Source organism: Dromiciops gliroides, chromosome 1, assembly GCF_019393635.1.
Source record: "Dromiciops gliroides isolate mDroGli1 chromosome 1, mDroGli1.pri, whole genome shotgun sequence".
NCBI classification, from domain to species: domain Eukaryota; kingdom Metazoa; phylum Chordata; class Mammalia; order Microbiotheria; family Microbiotheriidae; genus Dromiciops; species Dromiciops gliroides.
Genome location: NC_057861.1, coordinates 276,307,520 through 276,326,647, shown reverse-complemented (window position 1 = coordinate 276,326,647; position 19,128 = coordinate 276,307,520). Strand labels below are relative to the sequence as shown.

The window sequence follows — 19,128 nt, the reverse complement described above, 5'->3', positions numbered from 1 at the left end:
CCAGCCACCTTTAAAGCTATGATCCTGTGATCTTGTCAAAATATTCTTACTTCCTTCAGCCACTTTTCATATGATGGAACTTTTAGAATTCTTACCATTCTAGTTGTGACCCCCTTTTGTGCTATCCAGTTTAATTAACTAAACTGTGACTCTCAGAACTAAGTATGATACTCTAGCTATGTGATCTAAGCAGGGCAGAGGACAGGGGACCTTGTGCCTCCCAAGACCTGGGTAGGTAACCCTCAAGGTAGCCTAGTCTCCCTTTCTTTGTATACATTTAATTCAGCTATTCACTTTTTAGGTTTTATGTTGTAATCTAGGAGATTTAAATCACTATTCTGTGGTGTTAACTAAACTTTTTCTCAACAGAATTTTTAAAAAAAGACTTGATTTCTTCATATGGCATAGAAGATGAGCTCTGCCACCATGAACGAGGAGCCTGATGCACTATCGGTGGTTAACCAGCTTCGGGATCTTGCAGCAGACCCGCTAAATAGACGAGCCATTGTCCAGGATCAAGGATGTCTGCCAGGCCTTATTTTGTTTATGGACCATCCCAATCCTCCAGTTGTCCACTCAGCTTTACTAGTAAGTGATCACTTAGTACTTATTAATAAGCTCATTCCTGCAAGAGACTTTGTATATTAATTCTTCCCTCTTGAACTTTTCTCCTTGTAGTCTACTAGTGTTCACCTAATCCCATTTGCTTATCTTTTCAGTTCTTTGCCATTAAAGTGGTTTGTCCTTTTTTTTTATTAGTTCTTTTCATCTGAGAAAGAGAAAGATCTGCTTGAAAAAGCATTAGTCAATTCTGGGTTCTCCTCACTTGGAGAATAGTACATAGAAAAAATTCTTTGTATTTGGTGTTAAACTGTTTTTTACTACTTATGAATATGTCTGGTCACCAAAGATGTCACCATATTGATTGTATAGCTCAAAGGTGCTTAGTTAGCTGTCCAGTTTTCCCATTCTGCTTTCTGCCTTAGGACTCTTGATTGTTTCTAGCTTCTTTGCTAGGAATAAATAACATTGCTTTCTAGAATGATGAAATTGCTATCATTTAGATAACAGACATTTCTGCAAAGTTACAAATTTATACCTTTCCTAGGCTAGGGAGGTTATTAAATATATTTATTATATGAGTGAGCTTCTCCCCCACCCCTAGCTTTCTGGCCCGTGACAAAAAAAAATCCTATTTACATAAACAAAGGGCTAATTAAACAAACCATCACCTCTGAGAGGCTGCATGATCTAGTGCATATTGAGCCAACTCTGGCCTGAAGAGGTTTCCTTCCTACTTCTGACACATACTTGCTGGGAGATTGGGGTCAAGTCATTTGACCTCTTAGTGCTCTAAATGATCCCCGAAGGTTTTCAGTTAGTTACTTGGCTTATCTGCATCAGTTTCTACACCAGGTATTCTTGACATTGGTAAAGTCACAGGCTTAGACAAAAAAAAAAGTATTCTAAGTACATAGAAGCAGGATACTCCCATGGATAATGAGATGTCTTACAGATAATTAAGAAACTTAGGTGAATCCTATTTTTCTAATCCTTTTTGTGTGTGTGTGTGTGTGTGTGTGTGTGTGTGTGTGTACACGTGTTTAAATTGGATCTGTGATTTCATCTGAATGGGAAGCCCCCAATGAGCAGATGCCTTTTACCAATGCAGATTAGCACTTTCTCTGCAATTTTGATAATTCTGAAGTCTTAGACAGTTGTCTGAGACACTTGTCACTTGGGCCAGAGTCACACAGCCTCTGTGTGTCTGACTCAGGACTTGAACTCAGGCCTGCTTTCAATGCCATATTGTCTCTTAGTTATAAAATCAAATGAAATGATAAGAAAATATATAGCAAAATATTTCTAAGTACCTAAATTATCTATTTATTTTTTTAAAAATTAGCAACTAGAACAAAATTTGTAGTAACAAGGTCTGATATGTAATAGTTCAGTGTGGTATTATTGTTAAGCTATTAATATACATAGGCATAAATAATTAGGTGCTTTTGAGTTTACCTTTGCTGAGGATGAAAAGAAAAGGAAAAAAGTATTACAATTTAGAGCCTTTTTTGGGGAGAGAGTATAGACTAGATACTGACCAGAGCGATGAGATGGAAAGGGACAATGTAAAAGGACACCTGCTGTGGAAGGAGAAGGTGTAGTAACCTTAGGACTAACATCAGCATGTGGGTAGGCCACTGCTGCCTCCCTGAAACTTAAATTTTATTGATGCCTTTTATTTTTTAAGACAAACACTTCCTGAAATCTCCCCCTTTTCTATGCTCCCTTTTTACAAAAAACCCCCAAACCCCAAAACAAAACACTGAGTAAATTTAAACAACATAGCCTTGGAATCTGCCAGCATATAAAATATGGGCACTTGTAGTTCTCTCCGCCATTCTCTGTTAAGAAAAGGGAAGTGTATTTTATCATTTATCCTCTGGAACTAATAAGAATTGACTAATTTGAGTTCAAGTGGCTCTTAGTGGTGTTTTCATTTATATTTTTCTCTTCCTACAGTCCTTCCAACACTATTTCTCTCTTTTGTCATCTTTTCCAAACTGATGGCTATGAGGTAAAATGTGAGAGTTGTTTTAATTTGTATTTCTTTTATTAGTAGTTTTAAGCATTTTTTGATATGATTGTTAATGGTTTACAATTCTTGTTTTGAAAACTTGTGTTCAGATTCTTTGACCATTCAACAGGTGGTACTTTCTTAAGGGATAGTTGCTATGTAGAATCTGGAATCATATCAATGAACTGTGTGTGTGTGTGTGTGTGTGTTCTGTTCTATGAAAATCCATTGGTCTGTTTTGTACTAAATGGATCTTTTACTCATGCATGATTTTATAACATCATGCATTGGTCATTTGGTTTACTGTTACGCACATTTTGTTGTTGTTGTTGTTGTTGGTTTTTTTTTTTTTTTTTTTTTTTTTTAGTGAGGCATTTGGGGTTGAGCGACTTGCCCAGGGTCACACAGCCAGTAAGTGCCAAGTGTCTGAGGCCAGATTTGAACTCAGGTCCTCCTGAATCCAGGGCTGGTGCTCTATCCACTGTGCCACCTAGCTGCCCAATGAATGTTGAAACATATCAAACATAGAAAATGTGCGTATGGGGCAGCTAGGTGGTGCAGTGGATGGAGCACCGGCCCTGGATTCAGGAGGACCTGAGTTCAAATACGACCTCAGACACTTGACACTTACTAGCTGTGTGACCCTGGGCAAGTCACTTAACACCCTCATTGCCCAACCAAAAAAACCCAACAACCATTCATTACTATCATCATTAGAAAAGTCTTTTTTGTAAGTATTGGGAAGATGTGAAGCTCAGGGTGGGAATACAAGTTTCCCAAAATTCTAATTTTTGTTTGAAAGCTCAGATTTTATCATTGGAAATAAAGATTGTCAGTTGTTTTCCTTGAAGTGACAGGCTTAGTTCAGTCATTTTCAAGAACATGTCTGCCAAATACTCATGTCCGAATAACAATAGTTTGTCACTTGTTCTTTCAAGAAAAAATGGTCTGTGAAAATCACACAAGTGCTTTTCCTAGAAACAACCATTCCTCAGTATTCTGCTTTATTCATACTACAGATTACATCATACAGAATGTTAAAAAGACATACACTCAAGGTTGATATTTAATTTAATAAAGTTAACTTTTACTGCTTCATCTAGGACATTCTTAAGTCAAATTGAAATTTGTTTTTACTGAGTGATCATGTGGTAATGAAGAAAACAATGACTACTAATATAGTTTAGTGCCACTGCCTTGAATCATACTAAGTTTGCAGCAGTTTTACCCACCATTGCTTTGGCACCATCAGTACAAATGTTAATACAGTTATTCTGGAATAAACCATGAGGTTCTAAAAACTTATGAAATACTTTGAATGTTTCAGCACCCCTTTCATTTATTGACAAGCATTCACATAAAAGATCTTTGATTATTTGGTACTGATACTGGATGAATGCAAACAAAATGGCATATATAGTCATGTCTATAGATTTGTACACTTGTGAGGCAAAAGTACAAATTCTGTGAGATTTTAATTCAGTCTTGATACTTGCAGGTAAATCTTAACTCAAATCAGATAAGGTCTGGAAAATGCCACTATTGAGAGAATGAGTGAAAGAGACCTTGGTATTCTTGCCTTAAAAGTAAAATGCCTTAATACTATTATGAAAATCTTTTTGACGGTGGAGACCATGCTTTGAGAACTACTGGTTTATGTAGAATATCAAATGTGACATTGAATTTGTTGGTTTTGCTGTGCTTTTTTCTTTATTGCAAGGGAAGTCTCATTGGATGAATATCTAGTGTGTTTTTTATAACTTAACTACAATTGTGTTTAATGAAATAATTGCTATTGCACCAGTTTTGGCAGTAAGCATTTATTATTAATATATATAACCAATAAAGAATTGACCTGGTGGCAGCAAGAACAGGAGAAACGCCTCAGTAGACCCTTGCTGTCTCTCAGAGAGACAGCACAAGATCTCAAGGAGAGTTCAGAAGACTTACAAAACCTACACTGTCCTTAAGAGGGACAGCTTGTCTAGAGAGAGCCCAAGCTCCATCCAGTAGAGTAAGACCCTGGCTTGGCCAAGGGTTTTAATCCTGTTTTGATAAAGGCAGGTCATTCATTATACATTGATCAAAGCTAATTGGTTAGCAACATTCAATTCCATTGGTTGACACGACTTGAGGGTGGTCTAAAACTCTACTGATGGATATCTGAGAGAAGATACTCACTCAAGTTGCCCTAGGCAAAGTTCAATATCTATTTCTTTTGTTCCCTTGGGTTTGTCCCAGGCAAGATCTGTACTTTCTGGGTGGGGACTTTTTTTGGTACCCCCAAGAAATCCATTATTAATAATTATTTTCTCACAATAGAAATGATTGTAATTTTTTAAAGGAAGGAATTAATAAAACTTTGAAAAATGTGGTTCGCTATACCAGTGAAGTCACAGTCACTCCTCTCTCTCTCCACCAATAAATATATAAAAGTAATTGGACAAATAGACAAAACCTGACCCCAAATCACATTTTAAAAAATCCCCTAAGACATTAAATCTATTTTGTTGAGTTTTTTTGTTTTGTGTTTAATATTAGTTTTGCACTATATTACCATGTTAAGAAGTGCTCTAGGGGCAGCTAGGTGGCGCAGTGGATAGAGCACCTGCCCTGGATTCAGGAGTACCTGAGTTCAAATCTGGCCTCAGACACTTGACACTTACTGGCTGTGCGACCCTGGGCAAGTCACCTCACCAAAAAAAAAAAGTGCTCTAGAGAGTACATTTGTAAGCATTGCTTTTATTTTACCCTAAGTGCTTGAAGTAGTTTACTTTTTTTCTTCAGTTACTGTTTGCATTTATAGTATAGATGCTAGCATTTGACAAGTTATTCATCTGTTTTTGTCATAAGTAGGAAGATATAAATCAGCTGGATACTAAGTTGTTCTGTTTGGTAATTTGAAGTGTCCTTGTTGAAATGAGGCTTCACAGTTGGGACATAAAATACAGTTCTTTGAAAATGGTATGTTGTGGTTTAGAGAGATCACACTTGTAGGATGAAACTGCTGCCCTTTTAACACTGGATTCTTATGAATAAAATAAGCTTACAAATACTTTGAAGTTCTGTGCATTTTTGATATCAACATCTTAAATTTAGTAACCACTCACAGTTCTTCAGGTACTGTTGTGCTAAGTGCTGGAGATAAGAAAGAAAATAGTCCCTGCCCTCATGGAACTCACAATCTAATGGGTTGACAACATGAAATCAACAATGTACAAACAAGTCATATACAGGATAAATTAGAGATGATCTCAGAAGGCCCTAGAATTAAGGGAGATTGGGAAAGTCATTGTTGTAGAAGCTGGGATTTTAGTTGAGATTTGAAGGAAACTAGGAAAGACAGGAGGTAGAGAAAAGGAAGGAAAGAATTCCAGAGAAAGTATATCCTTTATCATAATTCGACTTTTGCAAGTTAGTATTTAAGTACTACTTTTCCTTGAAAGAGAACTCACTCATCTGCTGTTTAATTATTCTCCTGTTTCTTCTCGTCCTATTGTGTTTTTCACTAAGCACCTTTAGGGGGAGTAGAGTCATTTTTGGAAAGAACCTTGAAACGAAAATAAGGATTTGGCATCTCTTTGGGTTTGTTTATCATCTTCTCTTTGTCTGTCATCACCACTGAAAACTCAAAATTTGCTGTGTATGGAAAATACAGTGTACTTGTCAGATCCCATTAAAACTAAGTAGCAGGGGCGGCTAGGTGGCGCAGTGGATAAAGCACCAGCCCTGGATTCAGGAGTACCTGAGTTCAAATCCAGCCTCAGACACTTGACACTTACTAGCTGTGTGACCCTGGGCAAGTCACTTAACCCCAATCGCCTCACTTAAAAAAAAAAAAAAAAGAGTACAAAATAAAAATTCTACATATTACTTTAAAAAAAAAACAAAAAACTAAGTAGCACAGGATTCTCAGCACTGTAAAACAAAACAAACAAAATAAGTATATTACATATGGAATAAGTATTTAGTCTTTAGAAATTTGTGATCTGCTGTTTTGTTATAATCCTAACATAGAAACATAAAAATAATCCCTTGAAGTGCTTAAGGTTTTCAAGCTTTGGTAAAAGTCAGACAAATTATAAAGTCCCTGCTAGTGAAATCATTATTGCTCGACCTTGGTGTGTTTTAAAAAGAACAACAGCAGACCAAGACACTAAAATTAGTATGTAATGTCATGGCTTTTTATAGAGATAAGGGTTTGGTTAAGTTTTTAAAATGATTGATACTTTAATCTTAGTAGCAAGGTCATATAAAGTTAAATGCTCTTTGCAATAGAACAGAAACTATATCATAATTCTAAACTTGCCTAAATGCTACTTACAATAAATATTTATACCGCCTCTCTCCCTGTTTTTCATTTAATGTTCATATTTTTCAAAGTCTTAGGAGAAAGTTAAAATAGGAGACTCCATTTTATTAGGCAAATACTAGATTATAAAGTTCTTCAGGTCACAAATTATCTCATTTATATCTTCTACTGCTTAGCACAATGCATTCACTAAACATAGTAGATGCTTAATAAATGTTGAATAAAATAACAGTGGACAGAAGTTTATTTAAAACAATGAAAATTGCATTTCAAGTCAACAAACCACTACTGAATGCCTGCTGTGTCTAGTGTACAGTGCTAGGCTTGAGGAATATAAATATGGTTATGACACAGGCCCTGCTTTTCCACTACAGTTAAATGGGAGAAATGATAAATCTTCAGATTAACTGATATAAGTAGAGTAAGTGCAAAAAAATAGGACATCAAGGCAGATTCCATGGAGAAGTTGGCATTTGAGTTTTGTGTTGTTTAAAATCTAAATGTGGGTTCTAATCTGCTCCTCCCCCCAGTCTTGGGGGGGAAGCTGGCTAAAATCACTAATAAATTCAGCAAAAGTTTAGGCTTTTAAAGATTTATTTTGCTTTTCTTAGCAGTCCACGTGAGGTCCCCCACCACGCCAAAGTCCTGGACGAAAAGGGGGAACCTCCTGTTCTCTGTCTGCCGCCACCAAGCCAGTTCCAGATGAAAAGAGAGATTCTCAGCAGCTTCTCCCAGAAGCCCTCTGTGAAACAGGAAGCAGGGCCATGTACACACACACACACACACACACACACACACACACACACACACACACACACACACACATATATATACCTCCAAGCTAATTGGCTGTTAGCTTTGATTGACATGACCACAGGCGGTTCTATAGATGTCACTTCCCGATGTCAAGTCACATGCTTTCTCCTTAGGGTGGAGCTGCCCTTGTTCCTATTATTTTATCAGTTTAGCCTTCAAGGAAGGGAGAGATTTCAATAGATGGTTGAAGTAGTATAGATTCAGAATTGAAGGGAGAGCTAGACTGGAATCTGGAAGACAGCTGGGAAACTATTGTAGTAATCTAGAGAACAAGAACTTGAGTTCTTGCCATGGGAGTTCAAAAAAGGCCAAGTGCAGAAGATATTGACAACTGATTTGTATGTGTGGGATAAAGAAGAGGCAAGGGTTAAAGCTAACTCCTGCGGGGGCGGCTAGGTGGCGCAGTGGATAAAGCACCGGCCCTGAATTCAGGAGTCCCTGAGTTCAAATCCAGCCTCAGACACTTGATACTTACTAGCTGTGTGACCCTGGGCAAGTCATTTAACCCCCATTGCCTCGCGCAAAAAAAAAAAAAAAAAGCTAACTCCTGCACTATTATGAGCTTTGGTGAGTGGGAAGTGGCATTGATAAAACTAGAAAGCTTCTGGGAAGGCGGGGGTGGGGAAGATGATGACTGGTTTTATATGTTTTGATTTTTGATCTGCTGATGGTTTATCTAGGTGGATATTGGAAATATGCAATTAGAGTTAGAATACAGTGATGATAGGGATTTGAGAATTATCTATAAGGGGTGAAAATTGAAGTTACGAAAATGAAAGGAATTACCAAGGAAGAGAGTATAGAGAAAAAATAAGGGCTAGGACACAACCTTGGAGAGTATTCTTTTTGTTGGAGAAGCAGAAGGACAATGAGGAATCAGTAGGGGATAGAGGGATAAATTAGAGAAGTAGGAGAACCAAGAGAGTGTATAGTTTTAGAAGCCAAAGAATAAGAGTGTATGATGATAATTTAAACATTAAGTTGAACATAAAAAAATGTTTATTTGGCTTTTTTGAGCTCATAGCTGTTCAGGTTGCTAAATTTTCATTTTTACTCAGAATTTTAACTTTGGTAAAGTTTACAAGCTTTAAAAAATATCATTTTATATACTGGAGTTTTGGAACAATAATTTTTGTTAGCAGGTTGTATGGAAGGTCATTAGGTCCGTCCCCCCCCCCCCCCCTTGCAAAATCTAGAAGAGAATTTTGATAGGGAAGATTAAAGATGATGGTAGGTCTCAGATGTCACCAGGTACTCGAGAAGATGGAGCAGATCTGCCTTACTAGGCTATCTTACATTCTACTTGTGGAGAGAATATATACAAAATCATAAAACTGACTGACTGCCCCAGCCAAACATTTTGCTTATTTAAATGGAGTTTCACATGACCATACCAAGACAGCTTGGAAAGTCTCATGTCAGGATAGTATGGTTTTTTTGTTAATTTAATTTCCTTGTGAATATGAGAATGATTCTACTTCTTTGTATTTGAAGATTCTAATCTTTCAGTATGTAGGTTCTTCCTAATTTTATGTCTCCAAACCTAATGTTTCTTGTTGCTGCTAGATGCTAGTTCACTTTAACCATATTTTAGTCTGGAACACAAATAGCCTTGTCTGAGTAATTTGTACAGCTTCTGGGAGGGGAAAGGTATAGACTGGAAGGAGGAAGTTTTCAAGTATGGAAGTTTTCAAGTACTATGAGAGAAGCCCTGAAGTTGTAGCATACCTCAATAAAAGCTTGTGGAGTTGAATTAATTTCAATTTCAGTTTTCACCATCTTTTTTATGTGGTATAGGACAAAATAGAACTTTGTCACCTGTTTTGTTGTTGTTGTTGTTTGCTGGGCAATGGGGGTTAAGTGACTTGCCCCAGGGTCACACAGCTAGTAAGTGTTAAGTGTCTGAGACTGGATTTGAACTCAGGGCCTCCTGGTGCTCCATCTACTGCGCCACCAGCTGCCCCTTGTCACCTGTTTTTATGAGTAATCTGGCACAGTGAAAGTAATAGTTTTCCTGTATGTTACATGCAACTTAACTTTGCATTAAAAAGCCTCTATTCCCTCAGTTAAGAAGCTAGAACTCACTAATTACTAAGTGAATCAAGTTGCTTCTTAATGGTTGATTTTCTGAATCTGAAGTTTGATCTTTTATTGATTTATTTCCTTATTGATTTATTTCTGACTCTGCTTTCATCCTAAACCACATCTTTGCCCATGGCCTTTGACATTGCTTGACTTAGGCTTTGGCTATTCTTGTACAGCATACAGAAGGCATCCCAGAGGCTCTCTGTTTCACCCTGGCTCCTCTAAGAGTCGGTTATGAGGCTCAGAGCCCTCCAGGGAGTGAGAAATTTCCTTTATGCTCACCATTCAGCCATGGCAGCTTGAATCCTGGAGAAATTTTTCTTAAAACCAGTCTAAGTCATCCATCTTCCCCCCCCCCCCCCCCCCCCCCCCCCCCCGGCAGTGAGGGTTAAGTGACTTGCCCAGGGTCACACAGCTTAGTGTCAAGTGTCTGGCCTTGGATTTGAACCCAAGTCCTCCTGAATCTGAGGCCAGTGCTTTATCCACTGTGCTACCTAGCTGTGCCCCCTAAGTCGTCCATTCTGCAATGTCTACCTGTTACTCCCAGTTTTCTTGGGAGCCAAGAACATCTCTAACTCATCTATCTTCTTTGTGTCAGCCCTTAAGATACCTGAAACTACTTTCTCTTTCTGCTTGACATACTCAGTTCCTTCAGTTGATATTGATTCATATGGCAGGAGTTTGAGTTCCTGAACTATATTGGTTGCCCTCCTCTGGATGCTTTCTGGTATGTCCATTGTTCAGTGAAATGCAATAAACATCACTTACTGTGTGGCTAGATATTGTGTCAGGTGCTAATAATACAGAGATTGTTAAAAAAGTAGTACTTATGCTATTGGAGAAAACAGCATGCACATGAACATTAAAACTCAAAATATATACAAAGTAGTTTGCTGGTGAAGATCAGGATGAGTTGTTGGAGGTAATACCTAAGTTGAGCTTGGAAGGAAGCCATGAATTTTATAGGTCCTTCCCAAATTGTGTTATCGAGAGCTAAACACAGTAGTTGAGGTTTACATCTGATCGGAGGAGAGATGGGTGAATATATAGCAAATTTGGAAAAGTAGGTTAGAGCTGTATTATAAAAGATTCAGAGGGGTTCTTTTTTTGTCTTGGAATCTGTAGGGAACACTGAGCAGTGGCATAACATGTTCAGAGCAGTGCTTTAGAAATATCCATTCACTTTGTGGAAGATAGGAAACCAATTAGAATGCTATTCTAATAGCCCTTCAGCTAGATGAGGGCTTGAACTGAGTTGGTTGTTATATAAATGGAGAAAAGATTATGGATGCTAGATATTTTGTGAAGTAGGGATCAACAATAGTTGACAGTTAGTTGATTGAGTAAGAAGGCTTAAGGAAGATGGAGGTTGCCCTATAATTGTCCCAAGTGTTAGGGAATTTAGCTGGGCTTTATAATGTATTTGTTACTTAGAAATCAGAGGCTGCTGTACCAGTTTTGGGGCATTAAGCATTTATTAAAGCATATTGAATATTCGTAAAGAGAGCACACATGGCTCTGAAAGATAAGAAAGCCTAGCTAGGAAAGAGAAGAGAGAGAGAGAAAATGGGGATCCCTAGTGGGCTACCTCTGCTCTCACCAAGTTCTGGGGCCCCAACAGAGTGTCTGTGTAAGCTTCCTGTGGGCAGGAGGAGAGCCCACCCATACACCTTGCTCAAAGCTAATCATTCAGATCTATTGGTTCACTGGATGAGGGTGGTTCAGTGCAGTCATGTTGATGTCAGAGCCCAGAAGGCTTTCAGGTGGGTGTGGTTTTGAATGGGGTGACTTCCTGACTCTGGGCTGGCCTTAAGAAAGGTCAGGCCAGGCTCTCTCAGCAGGGGCCTCTGGGAGTCCCCAAACCCCTATCATTAATAATTTTCTCACAAGGACAACATGCTGAGAAGAATGGTGTGTTTCTTAAATTACTTATAAATTAATGGCTATTGCAGCTGTTTTGGCAGTAAGTGTTTATTATTCATTAATATTATATATTAGTAACATTGACTGCAGGTCTCCCCAGCTTCCCCTTTAGCCTCAGGCCTAATAATATACCCCTAAGAGATAGCATTCAGAGCAGAGAACAAGAGAGCAGAGCAAAAGGGGAGCGCAAAAGAAACTGACGTTGGTGTGTCCAGGGATTTTATCCCCCTTACATGGAGGAGGTGACCATACATTGATCTCAGCTAATTGGTCATAGCCTCATTAGGTTCCATTGATTGACATGACTTGGGGGGTGTCTAGAGAGGGCAAATTCCAAAGTCTAGTTGTGCTTCTTCCCCTACCTAAACAAAAGAATCAATATGCATTCCTTTTGTTTACTTGGGTTCATCCCAGGCTGGGCTGAACTAAGCTTTCTGGGGTAAGGGGAAGAGAGCAATTAGATTCAAGTCTGGATCCTTCCTAGAAATCCATTATTCATAATTATTTTCTCACAGTGGTAATGCCCTCATCAGAAATAGGGGAGTTAATATGTGAGGAGGGCCCAGGGAAGTCTTTAAAAAAATTATATAGTATTTTTTCCCCCAATTACACATAAAAACAATTTTAAACATGTGTTGTTAAAATTTTGGGTTTCAAATTCTTTCCCTCCACTCCCCCCATTGAAAAAGCAAGCACTTTAATATAGGTTATACATGTGTAGTCATACAAAACGTATTTCCACATAGACCCGAAAAATAAAGTAAAAATTTGCTTCCATCTGTATTCAGGCTCTTATCAGTTCTTTTTCTGGGGATAGGTAGCATTTTTCATCATAAGTCCTTCAGGGTCCTCTAGGACAAAGCTTCTTAAACTGTCTAACTGTATATGGGGGTCATGAAAAATTTGGCTACAGTTAAAAGGTGTTATGGGGGAAATTGGTGGGGGGCTTGGGGTAGGGGTCCTTAGGAATTCCTTGCCCAGGGACATTTTATTTAGGCACTAGGGAAAGGAAACTAAGAGAGAAGTCCGTGGACTTCTCATGGGGAGAAAGCATGGTGCAGAGGCATGGTTCTCTGTGATACCTATCTCCTTGAGCTGGAGATAGGCAAATACTTTTTTTTTAAATTAAATTTAATTTAATTTTTACATATAAGGTGTTTTATTTTTTCTGTTACATGTAAAGATAGTTCTCAACTTTTGTTTATACAAGGTAAATACTTTTATAGAGGACTGATGGGTTGATCATCTGACTGTGGAAAGTTCCCTTATTGGGGGAGAACAGTCCCCCATTGGTGGTGGCTGGGGGAAGTTGGGCAAGAGGCAGCTCTTACCTCTCCAGCCATCTCTGTTCCCCTCAGGCCACAAAGGCAGTAGCTACACCCAATGGGCCTATCTCTTTAGGTGTTGGTCCTTTGGTTTAACTTCTGGAGGAGAAGGTTCCTTGTTTTCCAGAAAACTTTTGAGATAACCCCAGGTTCATAACAAAAGGTTATATATGCCCATTTTATATACTTGTATACTCTGGACAAAAAGGGGTTATGAGTGGAAAAAGTTTAGGAAGCCCTGGTCTAGAATAATTTTATTGCTGAGAACAGCTAAGTCATTTACAGTTGATCATCTTTACAATATTGCTGTTGCTGTGTATAATCTTTTCTTCATTCTACTCATTTCATAATCATATACCACAACTTTTTCAGCCATTCCCCAATTGATGGACATCACCTCAATTTCCAATTTTTTGCCTTTTGTACAAGAGAATATTTTTCCCTTTTGGTTTTCTATTTTTGGGGGGGATACAGACCTAGTAGTGGTATTTCTGGGTCAAAGGCTATGCATGGATTTACAGCCCTTTGGGCATGGTTGTAAATTGATCTAGATAATGATGAATCAGTTCACAAGTCCACCAACAGAGAATTAATGTCTCTATTTTCCCCACATCCCCTCTCAACATTTTCATTTTCCTTTTCTGTCCTCTTAGCCAATCTAATAGATGTTAGTTAGTACCTCAGAATAGTTTTAATTTTCATTTTTCCAGTCAGTAGTATTTAGATCATTTTTTCATATGTCTATAGTTTTGATTACTTCATCTGGAAATTGACTGTTCATGTCTTTTATTATTATTTTTTAAAATTTATTTTTTAAAATAAAAGTATTTTATTATTTTCCAGTTACATGTAGAAATAATTTTGAACATTTGTTTATATAAGATTTCCAATTTCAAATTTTTCTCCTTCACTCCCCTCCCTCTCCCCCTCCCCTAGACAGCAGGCAATCTGATATAGGTTATATATACATAACAACATTAAACATTTCTGCATTAGTCATGTTATACGAGAAGAATCAGAGCACAAAGGAAAAACCTCACATCAGAAAACCAACAGCACCAAAAACAAAAGAAATAGTATGGTCCAATCAGCATCACTATTCCACAGTTCCTTTTTTTTTCCTGGATTTGGAGAGCCTTTTGCATCATGAGTCCTTTGGAACTTTCTTGTTTTGTTGGATTGGTGAGAAGAATCTAGTCTATCACAGTTGATCAACACATAATGTTGATGATACTGTGTATAATCTTCTGGTTATGCTCATTTTACCCATCATCAGTTCATGCAAGTCCTTCCAGGTTTCTCTGAACTCCTCCTGCTCATTGTTTCTTATAGCACAATAGTATTCCATTACATTTGTGTACCACAACTTGTTCAGCCATTCCCCAATTGATGGGCATCCTCTCAATTTCCAATTCCTTGCCACCACAAAAAGAGCAGCTATAAATATTTTTGTACATGTGGGTCCTTTTCCCTTTTTTATGATCTCTTTGGGAAAAAGACCCAAGAGTGGTATTGCTGGGTCAAAGGGTATGCACAGCTTTATAGACCTTTGGGCATAATTCCAAATTGCTCTCCAGAATGGTTGGATCAGTTCACAGCTCCACCAACAATGCATTAGTGTTCCAATTTTTCCACAGCTTCTCCAACATTTATTATTTTCCTTTTTTGTCATATTAGCCAATCTGATAGGTGTCAGGTGGTATCTCAGAGTTGTCTTAATTTGCATCTCTCTAATCAATTGTGATTTAGAGTATTTTTTCATATGGCAATAGATAGCTTTGATTTCTTCATCAGAAAACTGCCTTTTCATATCCTTTGACCATTTCTCAATTGGGGAATGACTTGGATTCATTTAAATTTGATTTAGTTCCCTATATATTTTAGAAATGAGGCCTTTATCAGAAGTACTGGCCATAAAAATTGTTTCCCAGCTTTCTGCATCCTTTCTAATTTTGGATGCATTGCTTCTGTTTGTACAAAACCTTTTTAATTTAATGTAATCAAAATCATCCATTTTGAATTTTATAATATACTCTATCTCTTGTTTGGTCATAAACTGTTTTCCTTTCCAAAGATCTGAAAGGTAGACTATTCCTTTTTCTCCTAATTTACCTATGGTATCACCTCTTGTGTCTAAATCATGTACTCATTTTGACCTTATTTTACTATAAGGTGTCAGATGGTGGTCTATGCCTAAATTTCTGCCATACTATCTTCCAGTTTTCCCAGCAGTTTTTGTCAAATACTGAATTCCTATCCCAGAAGCTGGGGTCTTTGGGTTTATCAAACAGTACATTACTAATGTCATTTACTACTATGTCTCCTGTGCCTAGCCTATTCCATTGGTCTGTTAAGGGCTAAAATTCTAGCTAAACTGTCTAAAATATCTAGTGAGTGGTCGCCAATAAATTATAAGCTTTAGCAAGAGTTAGACTTTTAAGCATTTATTAAGGAGAATAAGAATTTGGTAAAGAGAGAGAAAAAGGCCTAGATTCCTATCTATTAAAGGGAGAGCACATTTCTAGCTCCGCTCTCCACCAGAGTCCAGAGGAAAGAGCGAGAGTGAGTGCCAGTCTCTTCCTTCCTCCTCCCACTAGTCCACGTCACTTCCTGATGCCAAAGAAAAGACTCCTGGTCTTGCCCTCAAAGACCTTCGCTTCATGGGCAGAACTCTTCTACAGTAAGTATCCAGCAGGTGGCGTTATTCCAGTCGTTACAGGTCCTCCACTCTATTTCTTAGCTGGTACCAGATAGTTTTGATGACTGCCGCTTTATAGTAGAGCTCCAGGTTTGGTACAACTAACCCACCTTCCTGTGCATTTTTTAAAAATTATTTCTCTTGATATTCCTGACTTTTTGTTTTTCCAGATGAATTTTGTTATTATTTTTTCTAGCTCTATAAAATAATTTTTAGGTAGTCTCATTGGTATGGCACTGAATAAGTGCAATAATTTATGTAGAATTGTCATTTTTATTATATTAGCTCAGCTTATCCATGAGCAATTGATATCTTTCCAATTTTTTAGATCTGATTTGATTTGTTGGAAAAGTGTTCTATAATTGTGTTCATAGAGTTCCTGGGTGTAGTTCCTTGGCAAGTAGACTCCCAAGTATTTTATTATCTACCGTTATTTTAAATGGAATTTCTCTTTCTGTCTCTTGCTTCTAGACTTTGGTCATGTATAGAAATGCTGATAATTTATGTGGATTTATTTTATATCCTGCTACTTTGCTAAAGTGTTAATTGTTTCAAGTAATTTTTGAGTTGATTCTCTAGGATTCTCTAAGTACACCATCATTTCATCTGAAAAGAGTGATAGTTTTGTTTTCTCCTTGCCTATTCTAATTCTTCTAAGGCCTCTAACTTATCTCCATTACATGTAATGCTTGCTGATGGTTTTAGGTAGATACTGCTTATTATTTTAAGGAAAGCTCCACCTATTCCTAAGGGAGTTCATTAATGGCTTGTTCAATTTCTTTTTCTAATATGGGCTTATTTAAGGATTTTATTTCCTCTTCATTTAACCTGGGCAGTTTGTATTTTTGTAAATATTTATCCATTTCATTTAGATTGTTAAATTTATTGGCATACAGTTAGGCAAAATAGTTCCTAATTATTGCTTTAATTTCCACTTCATTGCTGGTAAGATCACCCTTTTCATTTTTGATACTGGTAATTTGGTTTTCTTTTGTTGATCAAATTAACTAGTGGTTTATCTATTATTGTTTTTTTCCCATAAAACCAGCTCTTAGTTTTATTGATTAATTCTATAGTTTTCTTGCTTTCAATTTTATTAATTTCTCCTTTAATTTTCAGGATTTCTAGTTTAGTATCTAATTGGGGATTTCTAACTTGATATTTTTCTAGCTTTTTAAGGTGCATGCCCAATTCATTGATCTCCTCTTTCTCTTTTTTATTCATGTAAGCAGTTAGAGCTATAAAATTTCCCCTAAGTGCTGCTTTGGCTGTATCCCATAGATTTTGGTATGTTGTCTCATTGTCATTCTCTTGGATAAAGTTATTGATTGTTTCTATGATTTGTTGTTTGACCTACTCATTTTTTAGAATGAAATTTAGTTTCCAATTGATTTTCAGTCTACCTTTCCATGGCTCTTTATTACATGTAATTTTTATTGCATTATGATCTGAGAAGGATGCATTTACTATTTCTGCCTTTCTACATTTGACTGATGTTTTTGTGCCTTAATACATGGTCAGTTTTTGAAAATGCGCCATGTACTGCTAAGAATATTCTTTTCTATCCCCATTCAGTTTTCTCCAGACATCTATCATGTCTAACTTTTCTAGTATTCTATTCACCTCTTTCACTTCTTTCTTAGTTATTTTGTGGCTAGATTTATCTAATTCTGAGAGGGGAAGATTCAGATCCCCCACTAGTATAGTATTACTGTCTATTTCTTCTGCTAACTCATTTAACTTCTCCTCTAAGAATTTGGATGGTATACCACTTGGTGCATACATGTTTAATATTGATATTACTTCATTATCTACAGTACCTTTTTGCAATATGTAGTTTCCTTCCTTATCTGTTTTAATTAGATCTATTTTTGCCTTTGCTTTGTCTGAGGTAAGGATTGCTACCCCTGCTTTTTTGACTTTAAATGAAGCATAATATATTTTGTGCCAGCCTTTTTACTCTGTGTATCTCTCTGCCTCAAATGTGTTTCTTGTAAACAGCATATTGTAGGATTCTGGTTTTTAATTCACTTCTATTTTGTGGGAGAGTTCATCCCGTTCACATTCACAGTTAAAACTATTAACTGTTTATTTCCCTCCATCTTCTTTTCCCCTTTGTATTCTTTTTCCCCCTTCTTTCCCCCTATTCCACTTGACCAGTGTTTTGCTTCTGACCACTGCCTCCCTCAATCTGCCCTCCCTTTTATCAGCTGCCCTTCTTTTTCTTGTCCCTTTTTCCCCCACTTGTGCCCCTTCCCCTTTTGTTTCCTTACAGAGTAAGCTAAGTGTCTTTATACAGATGGGAGTGTATTTTATTCCCTCCCTGAATCAAGTCTGATGAGAATAAGGTTGCAACAATGCCCACCCCTCCCTTCTTTCCCTCTGTTGTAATGGGTTCTTTTTGTCCCTCTTCCTATGATATAATTAACCCCATTCCACCTCTCCCTTCCTCTCCTCCCCCAGTCTTCTTTTATTCTGCCCCTTAAGTTTCTTTATATCATCACATCAAAGTTGATTTAATAACAATACCTTTAGAGAGATGCAGATCTGTTCACTCTGCAACAGTTCATTTAAATCTTTCTAGGTTTCTCTGAAACCATTTCCTTTGTTATTGTTTATAGCACTATTATAGCATTTTTTATAGTATCTTATTCCATTTATGTTATCACTTGTTTAACCATTTTCCACTGATGCACATCCCCTCAGCTTCCCATCCTTTCCCACCTCAAAAAGAGCTATCAATATTTTTGTACATGTTTTTCTTAACTCTTGTGTTTGACCAAACTTCAACATTTCTACCCATCTCTGGCCATTTTGTCAGGAATGCTTGAAAGCCCTCTTTTTTTTTTAAAGTCCATTTCTCCCCATTAGGATTATATTTTTTTGTTGGGCAAGTAATTTTTGGCTGTCAGCCTATATTCTTAGTCTCCTGGGATATGGTATTCTAGCTGTCTATTTCTTCATAGTTGTGACTGCTAAATCTTGTATGAATCTTGATTATTTCTGAGTGCTTGAAGTATTCTTTGACTTGGAAACTCTGAATTTTAGACACAGTGTTTCTGGGGGTTTTCATTTTTGAGTTTTTGTTTCAGGACGTGACAGGTGGATTCTTTTTCTGTGCACTTTGTCCTCTGGTTCTAAGAGATTTGGGGCAGTTTTCATTTAAGATTTCTTGATAGATGTGTCTGAGCTCTTTTTTCGGTCATGGCATTCAGGTGACCTAATGATTTTTTTTTTTCTTGATCTGTTTTCCAGGTCACTTGTTTTGGCTATAAGATACCTTACATTTTCTTCTATTATTTTCCCCCCTCTTTTGATTTTGTTTTAACATTTTTTATTATCTCCAGTAGTTTTCTTTCTCTCTCTTTTTTTTTTTTTTTGGTGAGGCAAT

At 37.2% G+C, this 19,128-nt stretch overlaps 1 protein-coding gene across 2 annotated transcripts in view; it reads left to right on the top strand.

Moving 5' to 3' along the window:
- The window catches only part of ARMC1 (armadillo repeat containing 1), an 81,078-nt gene that overhangs the window by 12,981 nt on the left and 48,969 nt on the right, over nucleotides 1–19,128 (top strand). For both annotated transcript variants that reach the window (XM_043976009.1, XM_043976008.1), the window contains exon 2: nucleotides 370–588. In XM_043976009.1, the coding sequence (XP_043831944.1) occupies nucleotides 412–588 (177 nt within the window). In that variant the 5' untranslated portion in view covers nucleotides 370–411. The remainder of the gene's footprint in view (nucleotides 1–369; nucleotides 589–19,128) is intronic.